The sequence below is a fragment of the Rhea americana genome, unplaced genomic scaffold, assembly GCF_003343005.1.
Source record: "Rhea americana isolate MKP2758 unplaced genomic scaffold, rheAme1 scaffold_47, whole genome shotgun sequence".
NCBI classification, from domain to species: domain Eukaryota; kingdom Metazoa; phylum Chordata; class Aves; order Rheiformes; family Rheidae; genus Rhea; species Rhea americana.
In genome coordinates this window covers 2789215-2808017 of record NW_028186612.1, presented here as the reverse complement: position 1 = coordinate 2808017, position 18803 = coordinate 2789215, and the positions used below count along the sequence as shown (strand labels likewise).

The 18803-nt window shown below is 41.5% G+C and overlaps 1 protein-coding gene across 1 annotated transcript in view; it reads left to right on the top strand.

The window, feature by feature from the left end:
• Positions 1 to 18803, top strand: part of LOC146589295 (sodium channel protein type 5 subunit alpha-like) — a 213214-nt gene that overhangs the window by 24051 nt on the left and 170360 nt on the right. Inside the window, 1 exon segment of the mRNA XM_085316462.1 lies at positions 17476 to 17794. Coding sequence (XP_085172588.1) covers positions 17528 to 17794 — 267 coding nt within the window. The 5' untranslated portion in view covers positions 17476 to 17527.

Genomic DNA, 18803 nt, shown 5'->3' with positions numbered 1-18803 from the left:
GTGTGTCACAGCCTCTGCCTGACATTGCAAGATGCCTTGCAAAGCACTTCATGCCTCTGCCCAGGCCTTGATCTCAGGGACCTTATATTCTGTATATCTTTYTACCAAATACTTTCTTCCTGCCTCTTTCTCCATCAAAACCTGCTCAGATTTGTTGTTTTCTTTCTTGCAAACTGCTGGTGATAGTTTCTTATTTTTCTGGGCTGCAAGAGGGAGACAGAGGGCTGGAGCACCTGCCCTATGAGGAACGTCTGCGAGAGCTGGGCCTCTTCAGCCTGGGGAGGAGCAGACTGAGGGGGGATCTTATCAWTGTGTAYAAGTACCTGAAGGGAGGGTGTCAAGGGGACAGGGAAAAACTCTTTTCAGTTGTCCCATGTGACAGGACAAGAGGCAATGGGCAGAAATTGAAGCGCAGGAAGTTCCACCTGACCGTGAGGGGGAATTTCTTCCCTGTGAGAGTGACGGAGCACTGGCACAGGTTGCCCAGAGAAGTTGTGGAGTCTCCTTCTCTGGAGATCTTCAAGGCCCGCCTGGATGCAACCCTGTCTACCATGCTCAAGGTGACCCTGCTTGAGCAGGGAGGTTGGACTAGATGATCTCCAGAGGTCCCTTCCAACCTTACTGATTCTATGATTCCATGATTCTATGACTCATCTAACCTAACTCAGAAAGTCTCTTGCTTATTCGTGTTTGGCTTGTGTCTCATTTTGCAATTGCTATTATTTCATCCCTCTGGGTCTTWTACTAAGGCTACTCTGATGATTGATGCTGCAGGATCAGATGCATAAATATTAAGGAAGGTGAAAAGAGCCAGCCTTACTGTTTCTTTGTGCAGAATAGTGATGGAGATGCAATTCTTACAGCTGACCAACACAACTACAATCTGATCTCCAGATGTAAAAGCCTGGGAATCTATGGTTTAAGTTAAAGTTTTAACTGGGACTGTAATTGAATTACTTATTGCGCAGGTCAGATAGAAAAGTGAACATGCTAGGTGTATTGGTGACTTTTACTGGACCACTAAGGTGACTGTTGAGGACACTAGAATGGACTGGTCTCTAAATGTATGTTGTGTCTTTTCTAATTTGTTTTTGCTCGTAGAGTGAGACATATCTGTGAACAGATGATCTTATTTATTTGCACAGTTTCCTGAATCTTGACATGCAAAATCTGCTGCAAACATAGGTTCCTGTGCATGGCCCTAGAAATGATTATGTTAACTGTCAATCTTGGATGTTATCCTTGCAGTTCAGTCACCTTTCTATGTGACCAYCTTAATAAATCAGTGTGTAGTCGCCTGGAATTGCCAGAGGTTTAGTATTATCAGAAAGCCTGATGACAATATTCAGATACTGGAAGAACAGAAAGTCTTGATTAATGCTGAGTTAGCTGTCTCTTCTCTAATGCTGTTTCTAGTTCAATGGACGTCTTGATAATAGTGTTTGGTCTGAAGGCCACAGACTTATTGATGGTCAAAGATCAAAATCCCATCACTTCTAATAAATTATGCTGCCCTATTTCTGTTAAGAAGTGCACCAAGGAACAACATGCATAAAAGCAAGAGGAAAATCTGAGCAGTCTCAGCGATGAATCATAGTGCTGCTACGCAGAGTAAAAGTGAGCTTGACTGAAGCCACAAGTGAAATTTGGGGACTGCAAACTTGAGGCCAGCAGTGTTTCTTTACTATGCACCCCGCAGCACAGTGAGGTGGGTGTTTCCTTTAGAGGATGCCAAATTCATACTTTTCTTGACAAGAGCTGCTTCTGCACTCCTCTTTGCCCATTCATTCCTCCTCTGATCASATACAGTTTTGGAAATTTGAGCATAGATAGATCAGGACTATGGTAAAAGGCACAGAACGTGTACCTGTGAATATTGAGGCCAAGTACCACTAGTGTGATCATGCAAAGTTGTGGATATCTCTACACCAATACCAACTGAGTAAATTAACTTTTTAAGGTGAAAGGCTGTGCTTGTAATCYGATCCTTGTCTTGCTTGACCAGATCTCTCTAGTTCTGTACAGGCTATATCAGTGATCGTCRCTCTTCCAAGGATCCCACATTGTCACTACTCATGCTCTGTAGGGAAGTGGAGGTTCCTCAGTCTAGCATTGTCCATAAACATTAACTTTCACTTTCCAAAAATGTGAAATACGTTCCTCCATTTAAATCTTGTGATCATTATATTTTCTGTAGAAGAAATCAGGCTGGAAGACATTTTGTTTCAGAGCCTACAAAACTACCAGGAACTCCAGCGTCACTCCCTCCTGTCCATTTCCTACAGCAGAACCTAAGAGCAGCTATATGCACAGTTCCGACATTTGTTTAAGACAAAAGCTTTTGCTGCGTGATAACCTACGAGCATCCATTAAAACGCAGATTGTGAAGTGGAGCAGATTGTGTGGTAGGTACTGCCCATCTGCACATCGAATGCCCATGCTTACTTTTAAATAAGAGCAAGGAGCTGGATGTAATGTCATGCAGTCATAATTCTTGGCAATCACTATAGTTCATATGTTTATTGGAAGCTGAAGATTTGGAGCATTTATTAGATCCCTTTATGCTTCTTGCATTAATGCTTGGGCTTTAGGGCTTTTCTTTCCCCCTTTTTTTTCCTTTTTTTCCTTTTTTCCTTTTTTCTTTTTTTCCTTTTTTTCCTTTTTTTCTTTTCTTTTCTTTTTTTCCTTTTTTTTTTTTTTTTCCTTTTTTTCCTTTTTTTCCTTTTTCCTTTTTCCTTTTTTCCTTTTTCCTTTTTTTCCCCTCCCAGTTGACCTCTCAGGCTACTATTTGCTAGGAAAAGAGTCATGAACCCAGAGCACATTTGTTGAAGAGCAATGTTTTGTGTGCAGAGGGGCTGAAAAAGGAGGACAATTCCAGAAATACCTGCTTGGGCAATGCATATTTGTAAATTTAGAAGTGCGGATGAAGTTTTGTGAAGGGCCAAGACAAACTCTCCCATAAAAGGCACAGAGCTCTGTGAAGGAGTTGGACATCAAATAGAAGTGCTATCAGTGAGATGATGGGCTCTCCCTTGGTRAGGAGGTGGGTTGCAGCAGGCTGAGCTGGGGGCAAAGGCAGTGTTTTCTGCCTTTTGAGATAGGATTTGTGTTGGACTGTGCTTGTGGCCTTGGGGATGTTGCTGAGGGGTTGGACTGTGGCTTGGAGCCACAGCTTGTAACGGAGGGGTTTACACAGCTGCAGGAGCCAGGGGACAGTTTCTAACTGACTTATCCATAAAGATTCCTTGTACACTTGGTGTCTCAGCATCTCGGCCGCCTTAGCAGAAGGCTGCAGGAGAGCTGCAGTCTACTCTCCATTTCCAGTCCTGTTGTCCACTCCCTGTGCCACAGCATGGTGGCATGCACAGCTGTGCAAGCTGTGCAAGAAAGTAAAGTTACTTGCAGAGGGGGAAGGAGATGCTCCCAGCAGCTCCCAGCCCTTGACGTGGTGCTTCAGGGGTTGTAAAGGGAATGATTTCCTGGCTCTGAGGTGTCCTGGAACAGCCCTGAAAAGCAAGTGGGAGGTAGGAGAGCAATATGGGAGGGTGCTCCAAGCTCCGTGGTCCAACATCGCCAGCGCCCTGAAACGATCTAGGCAAGGGTCAGCCCTTAATGTGATAGGGTGTAAAGGTGCTCCTAGGGCAAAATTCCTTCTTTTAACAAAAATCCCATTTAAATAACCAGAGTCCCAGAGATGAGCTGTTACTGGCCCGATTGCCCAAGAGAGCATTTCAGAATACTTTTACCCAACAGTTGATCTGAGATCAAAAAGAGTTGGCATTGCACTGTTTCCTGGATAACACACCATCATTATTTATTTATCTGAATCAAAGTGCTTGATGTTTTCATGCAATCAGTAAATGCCTTATCGTCTGACTCCTTCCTTTTTTTTTTTTTTAATTTGTTGTGTTTCAAGAAAGTTTTGAAGCTGTTGCACTGGGAAATCCATATCTTAAGTGGCAGCTTGCTCATCTTTTATTTATTTTAATTATAATCCCATTGTTACTCGTTCAAAGTTCCAAAAGATCCTTGTCCTCAGTTGAAAATTTTATGCTTGAATAGGAGWCTGATGGTGACTTCTGAAAGAAAAACATGTTTTCTTGGTTTTGAATAGATATTGTCCCATTTATGCTTTGTCATTTAAAGAGGTGCTGTCAGCTCAAAACCAAGTAAGTTTTAAATAAGTATTTCATATTCAAATCAAAACAGCTACATAAGGTCCTCACTTTTTTATATACTCCACAAACACAGAGAGAGGGAGGTTAAATCAGTGAATGAGCCAGGAAAGGGATGTGATTAGGCTGATTTTTAGCCTGTTTCCCACCATTCTTGGAGACAAAATATATTTTTCACCCACGGAAAATTGTGATTTTCACTGAGAAATCTGTTTCCTTTTCAGTTTGGAGGCTTCTTTGTTGTACAAAGAAATTTGTATCTCAAATTAGATACTCTTTACTAAAATGCTTCTCTAATTGGAAAAAAAAAAAAAAGCATTTTCCATAGAAATAGAGATTCAGTAGGAAATTTGCAGTCAGCTGTTACATATGGCAGGCAGCTCTGCTCTCCCTTCCTCTCTAAAGAGTGGTTTCACACAGAACCTCCACTTCTGCATATCCATGCCACTGTTGTGGTTTTATAAGCACATTTTCCTGTTTTAAAATGTTTTCCTGTCTCCTGCTCTTGTGTAAAACATCCTCACAAAAGGGGAGGACAATTAATTGGAAACTACAGAGGAAACTACAAAATCAATTGCACTCAAAGAACTGTCTAATGTAGTCTAAGCTAACTAAAGAAAAAACAGACACATATATGTCTAGTTTCTCTCTTCATGTTCAGTCATAGGAATCTTGACTTATTTAGAAGATTTTTCTCATGGAAAGGGAAGAAGATTTTTTTCTTGTATTTTGTCTTATTGATGCTCAGCAACACAGCTTCTGTGGGTACACCAAAAAATATCCAAAAAGGGCAAAGACTGTCTTGTTGGGTTGCAAGGTTATTTTGATCATTTACACCAAAAGATCTGATCCCCAAGCTGACTGTGCTTCTTTAAAAAATTAATCCATAAGATTTTCTGCTCATAAATAACTGTGAAATGATTGAACTTTAAAACATAAGACTTTTCATGTGCTAAACCTCACGGAAGAATAATCTCTTGATAAATTTAGTTTTAAAGTAACGGAAGCATAGATGATTGCAATTCTATTTTTAGACATGCGCAGTAGAATATTTCCTTTTGGTTTATGGAAATACTAGTTTAAGGCAGAGCCTCTAAATGAAGACGGAGATGCAGGAGTGAGAGAGGCAGCCGGGACCTGCATGGTGAGCAGCCCCGGCACTGGGTTCGGAGGCGGTGTTGGCCCAAGGTGCATTTGCCAAGGCAGGCAGAAGGAGGAAGATATGAAGATATGAATGAGTTATGAGATGGCCGGAGCTGCTGGCACTGCTAACATTTTGTGGCGTGGCTATATCAGAAAAATTCTTGCAACCTGGACCTATATCTCTGCTATTTGTACCAGCCAGCAGAGACACTGAAACGTTCAGTTCTTGGGCTCATTGAAGTGTGTATTGAGTAAAAAGGAGTCAGTGGCAGGAACTCTAGGTCTGCATTATCATGGCATGCCTAAATAACATAAAAAAGTAGATCAGCTGTGTTGACCACATTGAGATCTGTTTCTGCATCAGCTATATAAGGAACAGACAGTTAAAATAAATCAGCAGAACTCTGTTCTGGACTATCTTATTCTTGTTAGGCATYATGAGAACAAATGTTAAGTATGTGAAGTGGGATTTCCCATTACATTCTTAATGCGAATCTTCAATTTAATTTAGATTCATCTGGGAATATTACAGATTGTAAGAATTGAGAAGATCAGTAATGCTTTTAATGGTCTGCTATTTCAAGCTGGAGGCTCTTCTTGTCTGGACTTTGTYTGGAGGCTCTCATTTGTGTTTGGTGATAGCACTTTCTACTGCTTTCTGCCAGCTCTGGTTCTTCAAGGGGAATGGGAAGGGGAGGTGACAGAAGTCATGCTGTAGCCAAACTTCGTAATTCAGAGCTGCAGGCTGGTCTCTTGTGACCCTTTCTTCCAGGATATCTTCTTTGACTTCTTTATAACTCACTGACTTGCAGGTTGAGTGAGAAAAACTATTTCCATAGAGGATTGATATTGAGTTGAGGCCCTCAGGGTGTGTGAAATATATTCTGGAGAGATTAAAAAGAGGTATCTGTGAAATACCACCCAAATTTATCTCTTCTCTCCCCCATCCCCCACTTACATGTCTCTCATCTCTGGCTGGCAGGAGGGGTTGGCAGACAGGGCTGGGAATCCWGCTAGCTTTGCTAGAGTTAACACTACAAACTTAGTGAGTATTTTTGTAAGGGAAAGAGACTCAGAGGAGGCATATTTTAGAGCCAGGCTATACTCATGTGCATATTAGAAGACAAAAACCATGCTATCCTATTGGTTCTTTTAAATCACTGTATGCTTTGGCATAATTGTCACTCTGCAAGATAAGTCCAAGCCTGTAGCAGGAAATTGTCAGTGCGCTAGGACTGAGGTGCATTTTCAACTCTTCTATGGGTTTGATCTCAGGARTCATGAATACCACCAGGCAGTATTTCATTCCACAATTAAAAAAAAAAAAAAAAAAGGTGAACCCAGAAGAACTTTACCCTGTGTAACTCTATAATCCAGATCTCAACTGTCTCTTTAATCTGTAGGAAAATAAATAAATAAACAAAAGCACGACAGGAAATCTTTTTCAGATTCCTGACTCCATGGTGGTTCGGAGTGTGTCAGGCTAACCTGGGTGGTTGTGTTTCTGCAAACAACATGGTCGCCATTGACTAATTAAATGCATGTAGTTCGTTGAAGCTGAAGATGTATAATTAATGTTGTAGTATAATTGTGGGCACTGGAAAGCTGTTGTAAAACTGTTACAGTTTGCCACCCACCGGTACAGAACAGCCCCTTGCCCTGCTCATTTACTACCATRTGTGGAGGTAGTTGGCTCCTTTTTTCAAAGAAGAATAAAGAGGGGAAAAAAAGCTAACCCATATTACGTGCTTTGCCTCATATCAATAGTGGTCTGAATTTGAGGGGATGGATTTATGTCCTTGGTGCACCTGCTGTGGCAGAGAAAAGCTGCTTTTAGGAAGATAATAGTATGCCTGAGGAATAGGGATGCCCTAACATTTACCATTGGAKGTATTTGAGGGAAATTATGTTTTTTTTCTGAATGAATTAAAACTGTCAAGGAAAATAGCTGCCTTCTGGAGAAAGCTGTGCTTTGTTCTGATGGTGATTGGAAAAAAAAAATGCTCTCAAACTTTTTTCAGAGCGGAGTAATCTGAAATAACGTGGAGTTCATTTTGCAGGTTAAGACACTACATCAAACTGCTTACATGTAGGTGTCTGTACATGGGCTGAGCGCCTAAGCTCCTGTTCATAGTCAACAGAGATCTAGGGCTCCATGCATTTGCCTGCACATAGGTGTCCACGGATATTGGAGATGCCGTAGGGTATACCCATGTGGCTTCCAGTTGCTGTTCCCAAAGGGCACAGGTTTCCCTCAGGGCTTGTGTCCTGCCTGCCAGCCCCAAACAGATGTCTTAGATATGATGGGGCAATCCAGAAGGCTCCATTCACCAATGTGACCAAGGCTAGACCTTCAAACCCAGACTGGTACATATCTTCATGGTACACAGTGAACCGTGGTTCACTGGTACGTATCTACATGTCAACACTTAAATTTAGGTGTCTTTATCTACAAATTGAAACATCAATASCTTTTCTAGAGCCTAGAGCATGGTTTGTCTTATGCTGAAGCAGATATCTAAAATATGCCGGATGGSTTATGTCCTAACTATACACACTTCTCCCTGAATATCTAAAATCTCAAATTTCTTCAGTTTGGCTATTCTGTTCCATTGCATCAGAGAAGCTAGATATTGGTTGATGAATTCTATTCTGTATGAGACTATTTCCCAAGAGTTTTACATCCAAACTACATGTATTTATAGCCAAAAATTTCAACAATACGTTATTTTACCTGCTCAAACCCAGGGACAGGACTACATCTTGAGGATGGATACAGATAYAGAAGAATGTATAGTGGAGCAGGGAGTACTTGAAATAATAGTTCTTTACACAGCAAATTAAAAATTAAGAAAGTTGGCCAAAACCCTACATTTTTTCTCAAATTTTTATTTTTAGTTGAAATTGTCTGGAGAAGGGAAAAATAATCTGAGTGTTCAAGCAGTGCAGTCACTTCTGTATCATACTAGGACCCTGTTAGAGAAGGTGGTTTTATTCCTCATAGACATAATGTCCTCTGGGGGCTCTCATGTAGCCAGTACACATACATTAATATGGGCCTCTGATACAGAAGCCAGATTGTCCATAGAAGATGGTTAAGGCCAAAATACTGGATGATCTTTTTATGTAATTACTACTGATAAATAACAATTTAGTATTCMGTTTTTTGTTATTCATAATAGTGTTATTTTTAAGAATAGGTGTCGCTCCTTYAGGAAGCATAAAAACTTTCCCAAATTGTAGAACTAGTGCATTTTCCATTTAGAAAAACCTGCTGCATTGATTCCGTCATCAGATGTTTCTCTTTCACAGGCCACTTGACATATTATTTTCTGTTTTACTCATTGACTATTTGGTCCCATAAGCTAAATTAAGCAAGAAGCCACAATAGAGGTTGCAATACTAGGCCACTATTGTATGCTTCCAGTGCATTGTGCCTTAGGCCCAATTGAGTATTACCAACCACTCAAGCATGCACTGTTGACACATAAATGCATATTTGGATGTAGCCAGTTAGTAAATGGAATGTCCCCCGCAGTTTTATTTAGATGATTATATTATTGTTAATTATCAGAAAATGTCATGACTTTTGGAAAATAATTGCTTGTGCAATGTGTTATTTACTCTAAAAAATTACTCCATGTAAAAAGATGAGGAAATTATACAGGGAAGAAGGGTATGATGGAATATTCAAGAGAGCCACAGGGTTCTCAGAAGGATGAGTCTCATTGACAGTCAGTGGGACATAGCCAAAATCACTTCTGGTAAAGTGACTGACTCATATACCTTTAAAAACATCCATTCTTCCCGTTCTTTACATGCCCTTCTTCTTGTGCTCAGATGTACTTTATGTTTTGGTTACTGTCAGGAGAAATAAAGTTTAGTTTGGCTAACCTACCAGCAAAATGCAATAGCTGGAAGAAGGCARTCTTTGGTGCTGACATTAAAGGCTAGCAGGTATTCGGAAAAAAAAAAATCACTGCCTCTTCTGCCTCCTTGCTTTCGTCTGCCTCATTTACATAATGGTTTAGAGCATTATGTAATTCGAGTCAAATAGCTGTCATTCAGCGCCAGCTTCCATTACATCTTTTTCATGAATCTATGCTGAGTCTCCGAAGCCAATGTGTTTGAAAGGAATGACAGAAATGAAATAATTCTGGCTGTCAGACACCAGGGGTCTGACCCACCGCCTCTTGCAGTGAAACAAAATACTCTCCTTGATTGACGGGAGCTAAGGATTGGACCCCCAGAGCCTGTGTAAGCTCCTAACTCTGATTCCTAAACTTGGCAACCAAACACTTAGCCTTCAGTTGCAAACGGGCAGAATAGCCCTCCTCTTTGGACAGCAGTAATCTCAMTCTGCCTCTCGGGGGGAGGAAATAYCTTCCCTTCCGTCAGAGTGGAGGATCCACTAGCTTTTTTCCAATTCGCATTGTCAAATTCACGGTACACTAAGTAATGAATATAACCAATATACCCTGGCAAGCAATGACCATACTCCAGCAAGCAGTGACCAGAGATTCCCTAATAGCGTTTGTGAGCCTCCATTTCCATTACCAAGGAAAATAATTTGGCCAATATGCTTCTAAGCCTGTGCCGTTTGTTGTTACTCGTGTGTGTGTCATACGGCGAAAGCATTGAGATGGCCTGCCCATAGCTCCATTAGCACCACACACTGCCCAAGCCCAGGGACAAACAGGGACCCTCCATCCTCCAGAAGAGCCTGCCAAAATGTATTGCATGGCACAAACAAGGCAATAAGATAACTTTGATAAAATCATACAGGTCTGATGTGAATGCTGCTTGTGGGTTATTGCTCAATACTGTAGACGGGGAGAGGTGTATGGAAAGATTATGTTGACTCTGAATAAGGTACGTGGGAGGGTGAGATAATTTGGTACAATAATGAACAGGAAARAGCCTGAGATGGAGAAGGATGGAAGATTGACTGGTTATAGATGTAAGGATGAAATGGAGATCAGATAACTGTTGATCCTGTCATGGAGCAACATGCTCCTATTATTGCAGATGGAGGAGCGCTTAGCAGGTCCTGCTGTCTCACTTCATATCCTTTGGGTGCAGGAAAAGGACCTGCTACCTCCTGCAGCAGATCTTAAACGTCCATAYAGGTCTGTCTCTCCTTGCCTTTCTCTTTCATATGTAATATTTTATTGACCCTTCACCTCAGCTTCTTTTTGTACCTTGCACACAAAAGGAGGAAAAGCTATACTGCACCGTTTAGCATTAGAAATGGGTTTGAAGTTTGTTTGTCATATCTTCTTTCTCTCTTATTTCAGTGCTAAATTTGTAAAAGAGGCCTTGGTTTTGCTTACAGAGTTCCATRCAACTCTTTTCAATGGAAATATTCCAATTCTGCTGACTGTTTTCATGAGTCTGTTGCTTTTCCTTACCAATGAAATGTCTTTCTGTAAGTTACATGGCAGGAGGATCAGTGATGCCTCACTTATACCTTCATGGGTAATATATCAGGCAGCCTAGCTTTCCAGCCATGGCTCCCTCTCCACTGGAAGGCCTAGCACGTTACATACCGTAAAGCTTTTGGTGGCCAGCAAAAAAACCTGCCTTCCTTCAGCAACATAACTATCCCATCATGGCTYCAGAATATATTTTAATAGCTATTTTACAACTTCCTATATCTGTTAGAACATCTTTAGGAAAGTCTATACAAGCAAAATGGACCASATTTGATATATTTTATTCATGTAAGCATTCCAAGCAGCCAGTGGTGCAAACAGCGTTCATTATGTTTGATAAAATATGGAGTTCTCCTGTAGATTTCTTATTTGTTGTTCAAAAGCTAATAACTGCAGTCTGGGCTGAAGACATTCCTCTTTCTCCATAGCTCTTCTGCAAACTYTTTTGGTTCAGAGTAGCAAAGGAGAAATCTTTCCCTGAATCTGAARGCAGAGTAGTTAATAGTAAATTAACTCCGAGGCCAATCTCTAGTTAACTAAAAGAGACATGAAAACCTGTTGGGGTGCAGAGAATTATATTTTTCAGTAAAACATAAAATGTGCACTGTTAACTGTAATGTGCTGCTTTGCTCTTGCTTGTTCCTGTCATTCAGCATAATTTGAAATAAAAACACCTGCAAAGAAAGCAGAATATTTTTAGCTCACTAAAAATACATATTTTATCATAAGAGAAGACTTAGTGCCAGCATTTAATTCTTGGCATAACATTTGTCATCCCCAGATACTATTTCAATATCGGGATGAAATCTTCTGAATTCATTTCCTTTTAGCACATGTTAGCTTTCTGAAGACTTTATCTTGTCAATACATCACTGGTAATGTCAGAATGCCGTGATTCTGATGAGCAAGATGCTGGAAAACTCATTAAACTAGATTTAAAAGACAATGCAGTGTAGGCTGTGCTGCTTGCCGACTAAAGGCTKGTGGGTCAATAATCCTGAGATTTCACTTTTGGACATGGTGTTGTTTTTCCTTCCTGACGTGAATGCAATGAGGTCTTCTCTTCCTTACTTATTCCAGCCGCTGGTCAGCACGTACGCTGAACAAATCGGGCTTGTTTAGGAGACGTACGCGTTATGCAATGTCATATCAACCTGCAGGGTTGCTCCGTGACGTGTGCAGCCAGTGGACCTCTGTCTCATCACTCTCCCTGCGTCAGTCTGTGGGTTATGTCAACGCTACGCTTTTCCTAAGAGATCTCCTGCAAGAGCTACGCTTTGCAGCCGTTTCCATCAGAGTTTTGTGGAAGGCTTTCGTCCCCTCCCTTGACCTCTTTGAGCTCTTTCGTGCTGAGCACAGTGTTCAGCACGTGGGGCCGCGGGGCTCAGCGTGTTGCTCACCGAACAATTTCTGTCTGGATATTCCTCATCTGAGCAGCTCACTTCCCCAGCTGCCAGGACTTCCGTGGGATGGGTAGTTGTGCCRATTTATTCCAGCTGCAGCTGATTATACGTGTTAGGAACATGTACCACGAAAAATCATTGTTTATGGTCTTGACAAAATTCTGCCCATTGGAAATAAGGAACAGAACAGCTATGAGTTTAAGCATAAGTAATGAATGTGTTCARGGACTGTTTTATTCAGTTCTTCTTTGTTTCGATGTGGGTATACAGACTCTCACATTAGCAGCAACTGAAATTTTTCAGTAGAAAGAGAATTTCCCATGGCACCTCTTAGTTGAGGAATGTAAAGTGCAATTAAAATATGAGTGAATTAGGTCTAATAAGATTGCCTGTTGATCATGAGTAAAATTATGATAAATGTCGAAGTTACCTAGGCTACTACAGCCTCTTGATCTTTATGCAAAAGGTCTTTATTTGATCTTAATTAAAAACAAGAATTCTCCATGAAGCCATCATTTCATGGTTGGAGTAAAACTGCCATGCAGTCCCATATTACTTTGCAGTCATTCTAACTACAATAGAGTACGTGTGAATGTGTAATTTATACATAAAAATTTGTGAATCTAGGCCGTGACATTAAATTAGATATGTTATTGTCTTGTTCTTCATTTCCGTATCCTATTATTTTCATGTTTGCAGTGCTCTGCAGGCCTAAGGAAAATGCCAAAGAGATTATATAGAGAAGAGGAAAAAAAGGTGACAGCACTTCATGCATTCTCAAGCATTTAAAAGGAAGCCATCCTCATGACTGTTTTTGTTACCACCACAGTTAGGGATGCAAAATTACAACCATTTCTTAAAAAAAGGAGAATTTTGGACTATTTGTTTTTTTTTGGAAGATTTAGGTCTAGCAGAATTCCAGCAGTAACATATCTKCTCCCATGGGCTGTCGTCTGCCTTCCTGGCCAATAATCAGTAGCAGCTTCCTCTGAGAGTCATCCCTGAAATCGGTAGGGTTAAATAACTGAATTGAGATGAGCAAGTCTGGTGGTATCCAACCTTGAGCCTGTGAATGATGCTTTCACTACATCTGTCTTAAAGCTTGGCTCCTTTTTTTGTCATTCTTCTCAAGTGTCTGAAATGTATGTAGGTATGTTCGTGACACTCTGGTGTGCCAGGCAAGCAGTCCTGTGCCCCTGTCCAGACAGGAGATGGGGCCAAGCGAGGCTGTGGCTTCTCTGAAGTCAAAGTCTAACAAGGTGTAGTGCCTCGCAGGGAGCTCAGCCTCTGCTTCCCACATTGTAGCTGGGTGACCTGATCTCCTTGCTGGCTTGGGGCAGCATCCCAGGCTGTGATGAAGGGCTCCAGGTATAAGTGGTGGTGGTCTCAGCTGGAGTGCTGCCAGCTGGAGGTGAGCAGGTTCAATGTCTGCTATATTTGCACCCCTGCAGGTGACCCATTGCCCAAGCTGGCCTTCTAGGTGATGGTCATCATCCATAGGATGTCAGTGAAAGGCTTATAGGGCATGCACGTCTTATGTTTGGAGCCTGCATGGTCTTCTGAGTGGGGGTGACTGAAGCATACGACAGTAAGGCTAAAGTGATAGTGGAAAATAGCATTTTCCACTGCTTACTGAATAAATGTATATACTTGCAATATCATATTTGTTTGTACTTTTCTCCTCCATTTCTTGCCACGCCACAGAAAATATGCATCTTGGGGTTTTATTTTTTTTTAGTACGTTTTGTTTACATAACCAGTACATTTTTATCAGCGCAAACCAATGGTAACTGAATTTAGCAAAGACAAAGCAAGAGGTAAATGACCATTCGCTACATGGTGATATCACAGAAACAATATGTTTGAAGCCTTTTACTTCAAACACATGCCTGAGAGAAATGGAAAATCCAGGCTCATATTGTAAAAATATGAGTCACAACAGCTATTATCTCTTAAGAAATGGCATTCCAGCTCTTTGATTCAGTCATTGATGATTTCCCTTTTTAAGTTGTAGTGCTTTCTYACCCTTTTAAGAAACATCTGGACTAACCCTGTCTATTTGTAGAAGTGTTTGCAATTCACAGATGAGAAGAAATTAGACATAGAAAAGACCCATGAAATTATCTTGTCCATTTCCTGAAAGCATTTGAAATTGAAGAATTATGCTAAATGTAGACATTAAAATGTAGAAAGTTTAAGTAATATACAGTAAGAAGGCAAAACATGTCCAGATTTTTCCATTATAAGAGTGCTGGTAAATATGAATCTTGATTAGGGGAAATACAGGGAGGAACAGCAAAAGCTCTGATGAAGTTTGTGTAGTATTTTCCACCTTGTTCTTAGCTAGGTAACTTTCTGGACCTTCCATTTGAGATTGAAAAGCTCTGATTTTGAGCAGGGGAAGTACAGAACTACTGGCACGTAGTTGGAGAGAGCTGATTTGGAAATATCCCACCTCCACCCGCACAGAGCRGATGACCCAAGAGTAAAATCAGTTCAGCCCTCTCGGTTCGGTCTGCCCCAAAGAGCTTCTGCCGTGAGGTCTCTCTGGCCTAGCAAAGGAYGTGTCTGCATAGCTTGTTGGAAGTCGCCTGGCCCGTGTCCCAAAGCAGGTAGACGGCGTGATGCAGACCGCGAGCCAGCTTTGCAGGTGTATTTGCTTTGACTTTGCCATGTGTGGATGCGTCTGCACAGGTTCTGGCCAGCTACGGACTCTGCTGGCGGGTTGGGCTCTCGCGCGCATTAGCACGCGGATCTGATTTGTGGACAGATCGAGCCCGTTCCCAAGGCAGCACGGGCTGCCTGGTGTCAGCACCGTCCTCTGACATGTGTGCTGAGCAAGGGTAGAAGTACATAACACCAGAGCACACGTTTCTCCAGGCTGGCAACCAGGAGGAGCGTAAGAGTAAGGCAAACACGCGGGAGCGTTCTTGCACGCACCGGCTCCTGCAGCCTGGGGATTTTCTCAGCAGCAGGATCTTTGCATTTAAAGTTTTTAATGRATCCTTCGCCCTTGGATTTGTTTTGTTGCTTTGTGAATCCTTGCCTTCTTTCGGCATTTGCAGCAAGTTTACAGTGAAACAAGCTTCACGGTATAACTGTGCACGATGTGGAAAAGTGAGTCCTTTGGATGTTTTGGACCTGCTGCTCTGTGCTTTCATGTGAAATGTCTCAGTTCTTGTACTGTGAGAAACAGTGAACAGTCACTCCCCATTCACCATCTCCATAGCTCTGATGATTATATAGATTTCTATTAACAGCTCTCAGTAATCTCTCCAGTTTAGAGACCTCGTCTATTCCTTTCCCCTGCTTTTTGTTGATCCTTTTGGCAGTGAGATAGGTTTCACTGTAAAGAAACAAAAACCGAAATGTTCGGGGGGAAAAAAAGAAGGAAAACAAGAGAATTCTCTGGCCACCTGCGCTGATGTCATTTACAGAAAGTGAAATTTTATTTGCTTGYACTGGTGCTGAGTCACAAAGCTCTGAGCATAAGGAAACTCAGTTTGTGGGAAAACCACTAATTTCCTGTTTTTCAGGAGGGAGGGGAAAGCRCAAATGATGTGAGAAGAGAGGGAAAAGGAATAAGGATAATATCTAAATAAAGAAGAGTATCAGAATACCCAAACTCAGGGAAGGGCTAATTCATTTCAGTTTGCCTGTTGAGGCAAACAGTAATGCAGAGCACAGTATACAAGCTCTAGTAAATCATTTCAGTATGATATGCTGTGATCAATGACAATTTAATGAATTCATTTTAAAACAAAGTCAGAACAGGAAAAACAGCAGTTATTTGAAAGAGTACTTTGCTCAAATAAATTGAGTCAATAAATATGCTATTTGTCATGTGGAGCCCAGTTAAAGTCTGTTTGCTAACAAAAATGCTGTCATCACAGAGCCTAATAGAAGCAAACTATCTGGAACTATCCACTATAAATAGACAAATACCATTTGAAAGCAGAAAACAACAATTGCAACAGAACAAAGAATTGCATCCTGCGCACATCAGTGAATACCATAAGGCAGCCCACCTCCAAATCTATGAAKATTTTGTTTGTCACAGTCTTATGTTTTAATTCAGAATGAGTGGTCTGATGGTGGTAAAAAAAAAAAAAGAGAGAGAGAGAGAAAAGAAAAAAGCTATATTTTGTCTGTGAAATGCGTTTTAATTGCTGCATAGTGAAGGTTACTCCTGATGGAAAAACTTGTCACTTAAGTTACTGTTACATTGCAAAACTGGGCTTCAGTGAACTTGAGCGGATTTCTGCAGGCTACTAGAGAAAGGATAAACTTTGTCCCCTTTCAAACAGTAGTTTTATGTTAATTTTCAGTTATCCATGTTATTTAGCACAGATCTGCGGAACCCTTTTGTTTTGCTGTGAGTTTCCCACTTGCACCTTATTCATATACGTTGAAGAGCTGTGGTTCCTCTCCCTCGTTTTCATTCTGGCAGGGGTTGGAAGTGTTATCTGTGAAGCACCATCAGCCCAAGATGGTCAAACCTCACTGCTTTGAGTTAGATGTCCAGACAGCTCTGCAGGTATTAAGGGTGTAAACAGCCTTATTTTTCGGATGTGATGAACTGCCAGCTCTGGTCGTTCATCACCTCAGAAACTTGGAGTGTTCCCATGAAGGCTCCAGGGCTTTGCCATGCTTACTTAGGCTTCCAACATCTCTGAGACAGTGGGGGGTGTGGAGGAGAAGAAAATGCTCAGCAGTATTGTCAGATATCCTGAAGATGGCATTTCCTATCCCTAAAGGAAAATAAATGCTGAAAAATGATGTTGCTGAAGCCGAAGACAGAGATTATGAAGAATTTCTATGAGACATAAGAGTCTGAACTTGACCTTTCACTCTTTATATTTGGAATAGAACAGCTGGGGCATTTTTAGAGTTTGCATCATGTGGCCTGAGATCAGCTGATCTAAATCTGCCCTGCAGTCATCTTAGGCACATTGTTCATCCACTCCCAGAGCTGCRTTTTAAAAAATGAGTTAGGAATCCAAATCCCTGTGACTTTCGATGAAACTTAAGCTTGTATGAATCTAAGTTACTCTTTAAATGGGGCTTAGGCTGCTAAGTTACTTACACACTTGTGAATACTCCACAGTACATCTACAAAGTCTGACTACAGAATGTTTCCTAATTTAAACTACAATTTCAGTCATTTCTCTTTTCCCTGGTGTTCTACTGGCCACATAATATTTGATGAAGAGTTTTTTGATAATCGATAACCTAGAAGTTAGTGTTTTTTTTTCTTCCTGTTGGCTTTCCTCTTCTTGCTTTGCTGCTGCCACTTATCTTTGGTCCTTTTTGTTATAGTTATTTCCACTACTAGGAGTAAAGACCAGTATAGACAAAGCAGGATGAAAAGATGGCTGACTTCTTGTTACCACCGGGAACTAACAGCTTCCACCGGTTCACGCCTGAATCTCTGGCTGCGATTGAGAAACGAATTGCGGAGAAGCTTGCGAGGAACGCGAAGCAGGAGTACAGAGAGCAGCTGGGTGAAGAAGAGAAACCTCAGCCCCAGTTTGATTTACAAGCTTGCAAGAAGCTGCCCGATATCTATGGGACTGTGCCTCCGGAGCTCATTGGAGAGCCRCTGGAGGACCTTGACCCTTTCTACAGTGATCGCAAGGTGAGCAGCAAGACATTCTCTTCCTTTGCATTTGCTAAAACRTAAAACGTTTCTCTGTTTTGAAGACTCTGGTTCTTGTCTTTCCTCAGGCAGTGAAAGTATTTTTTTTCCCAGTTTAAGGGTCAGAGTTTTGGCGCGAGCAGGGTTCCCAGAAAGCACCTAAATAGTGGAGCAGTGGAGTAAATAGTGTAATTAAGACTTGGGTGTTTTCAGATAACACTAAATACGAATATACAGTGTCTGACAAGAGCAGCGTGGTGGCTGAGCTAAATGAACGATTTTATCTACCRTATCTTGTGTCTTCATGAGACTTGACTCTTCACAGGTCTGTTTATCACTTCAGCCCCTTAATGTTAAGAGCTTCTGGGTGACTTGAGTCTTGTGCTAGCACTCTGCACACGAGTGAAAGGCACCTGCGTAACCACTCCTGGGGGGCAACAGCTCTTTTCCTGCCGCGGGCTAGTTAAACTCTGTTCTCAATGCTGTTTGAGATGACCAAAATAGTGCTAAGGGGGAGTGTTAGTGGTGTGTGCCATGCTAGCACTTTGCAGAAGGATATGCTTCATCCTAAAGTGACCATCACCTGATGCGAAATCATGTGTAGGCTGGACAAAAGCCACAACAGTCCAAACAGCTTCTGTCAAAAGGCTGTTGACAGCGTAGCCACGCAGCTTGCTTACTACAATTTGTTCCCCCCTTCCAAACATTTCGCAACATGGAGGACAGAATAAGGCTTGGAAGCACAACGTATTTTTAGACAGCTTCCAGGTCTTTCAGGTACTGATGTTCTTGGTTTGGACTATGCTATTTGCKGTAAACAGTGGGTTGATGCGAGCACAATGCGTCTTTTGTTAGAACAGTATAGAGACAGATGCAATGGCTGCAAAATAAAAGTTAAATGGGCAAAGAGAAATAGATTACTTATCTGGAAGGGCCATTTATGGCTGTGTTGTTCCTGTTATTCCCAGGCACAAGCAGCAGGATATAGATTTGCAATTTCTGTGTCATA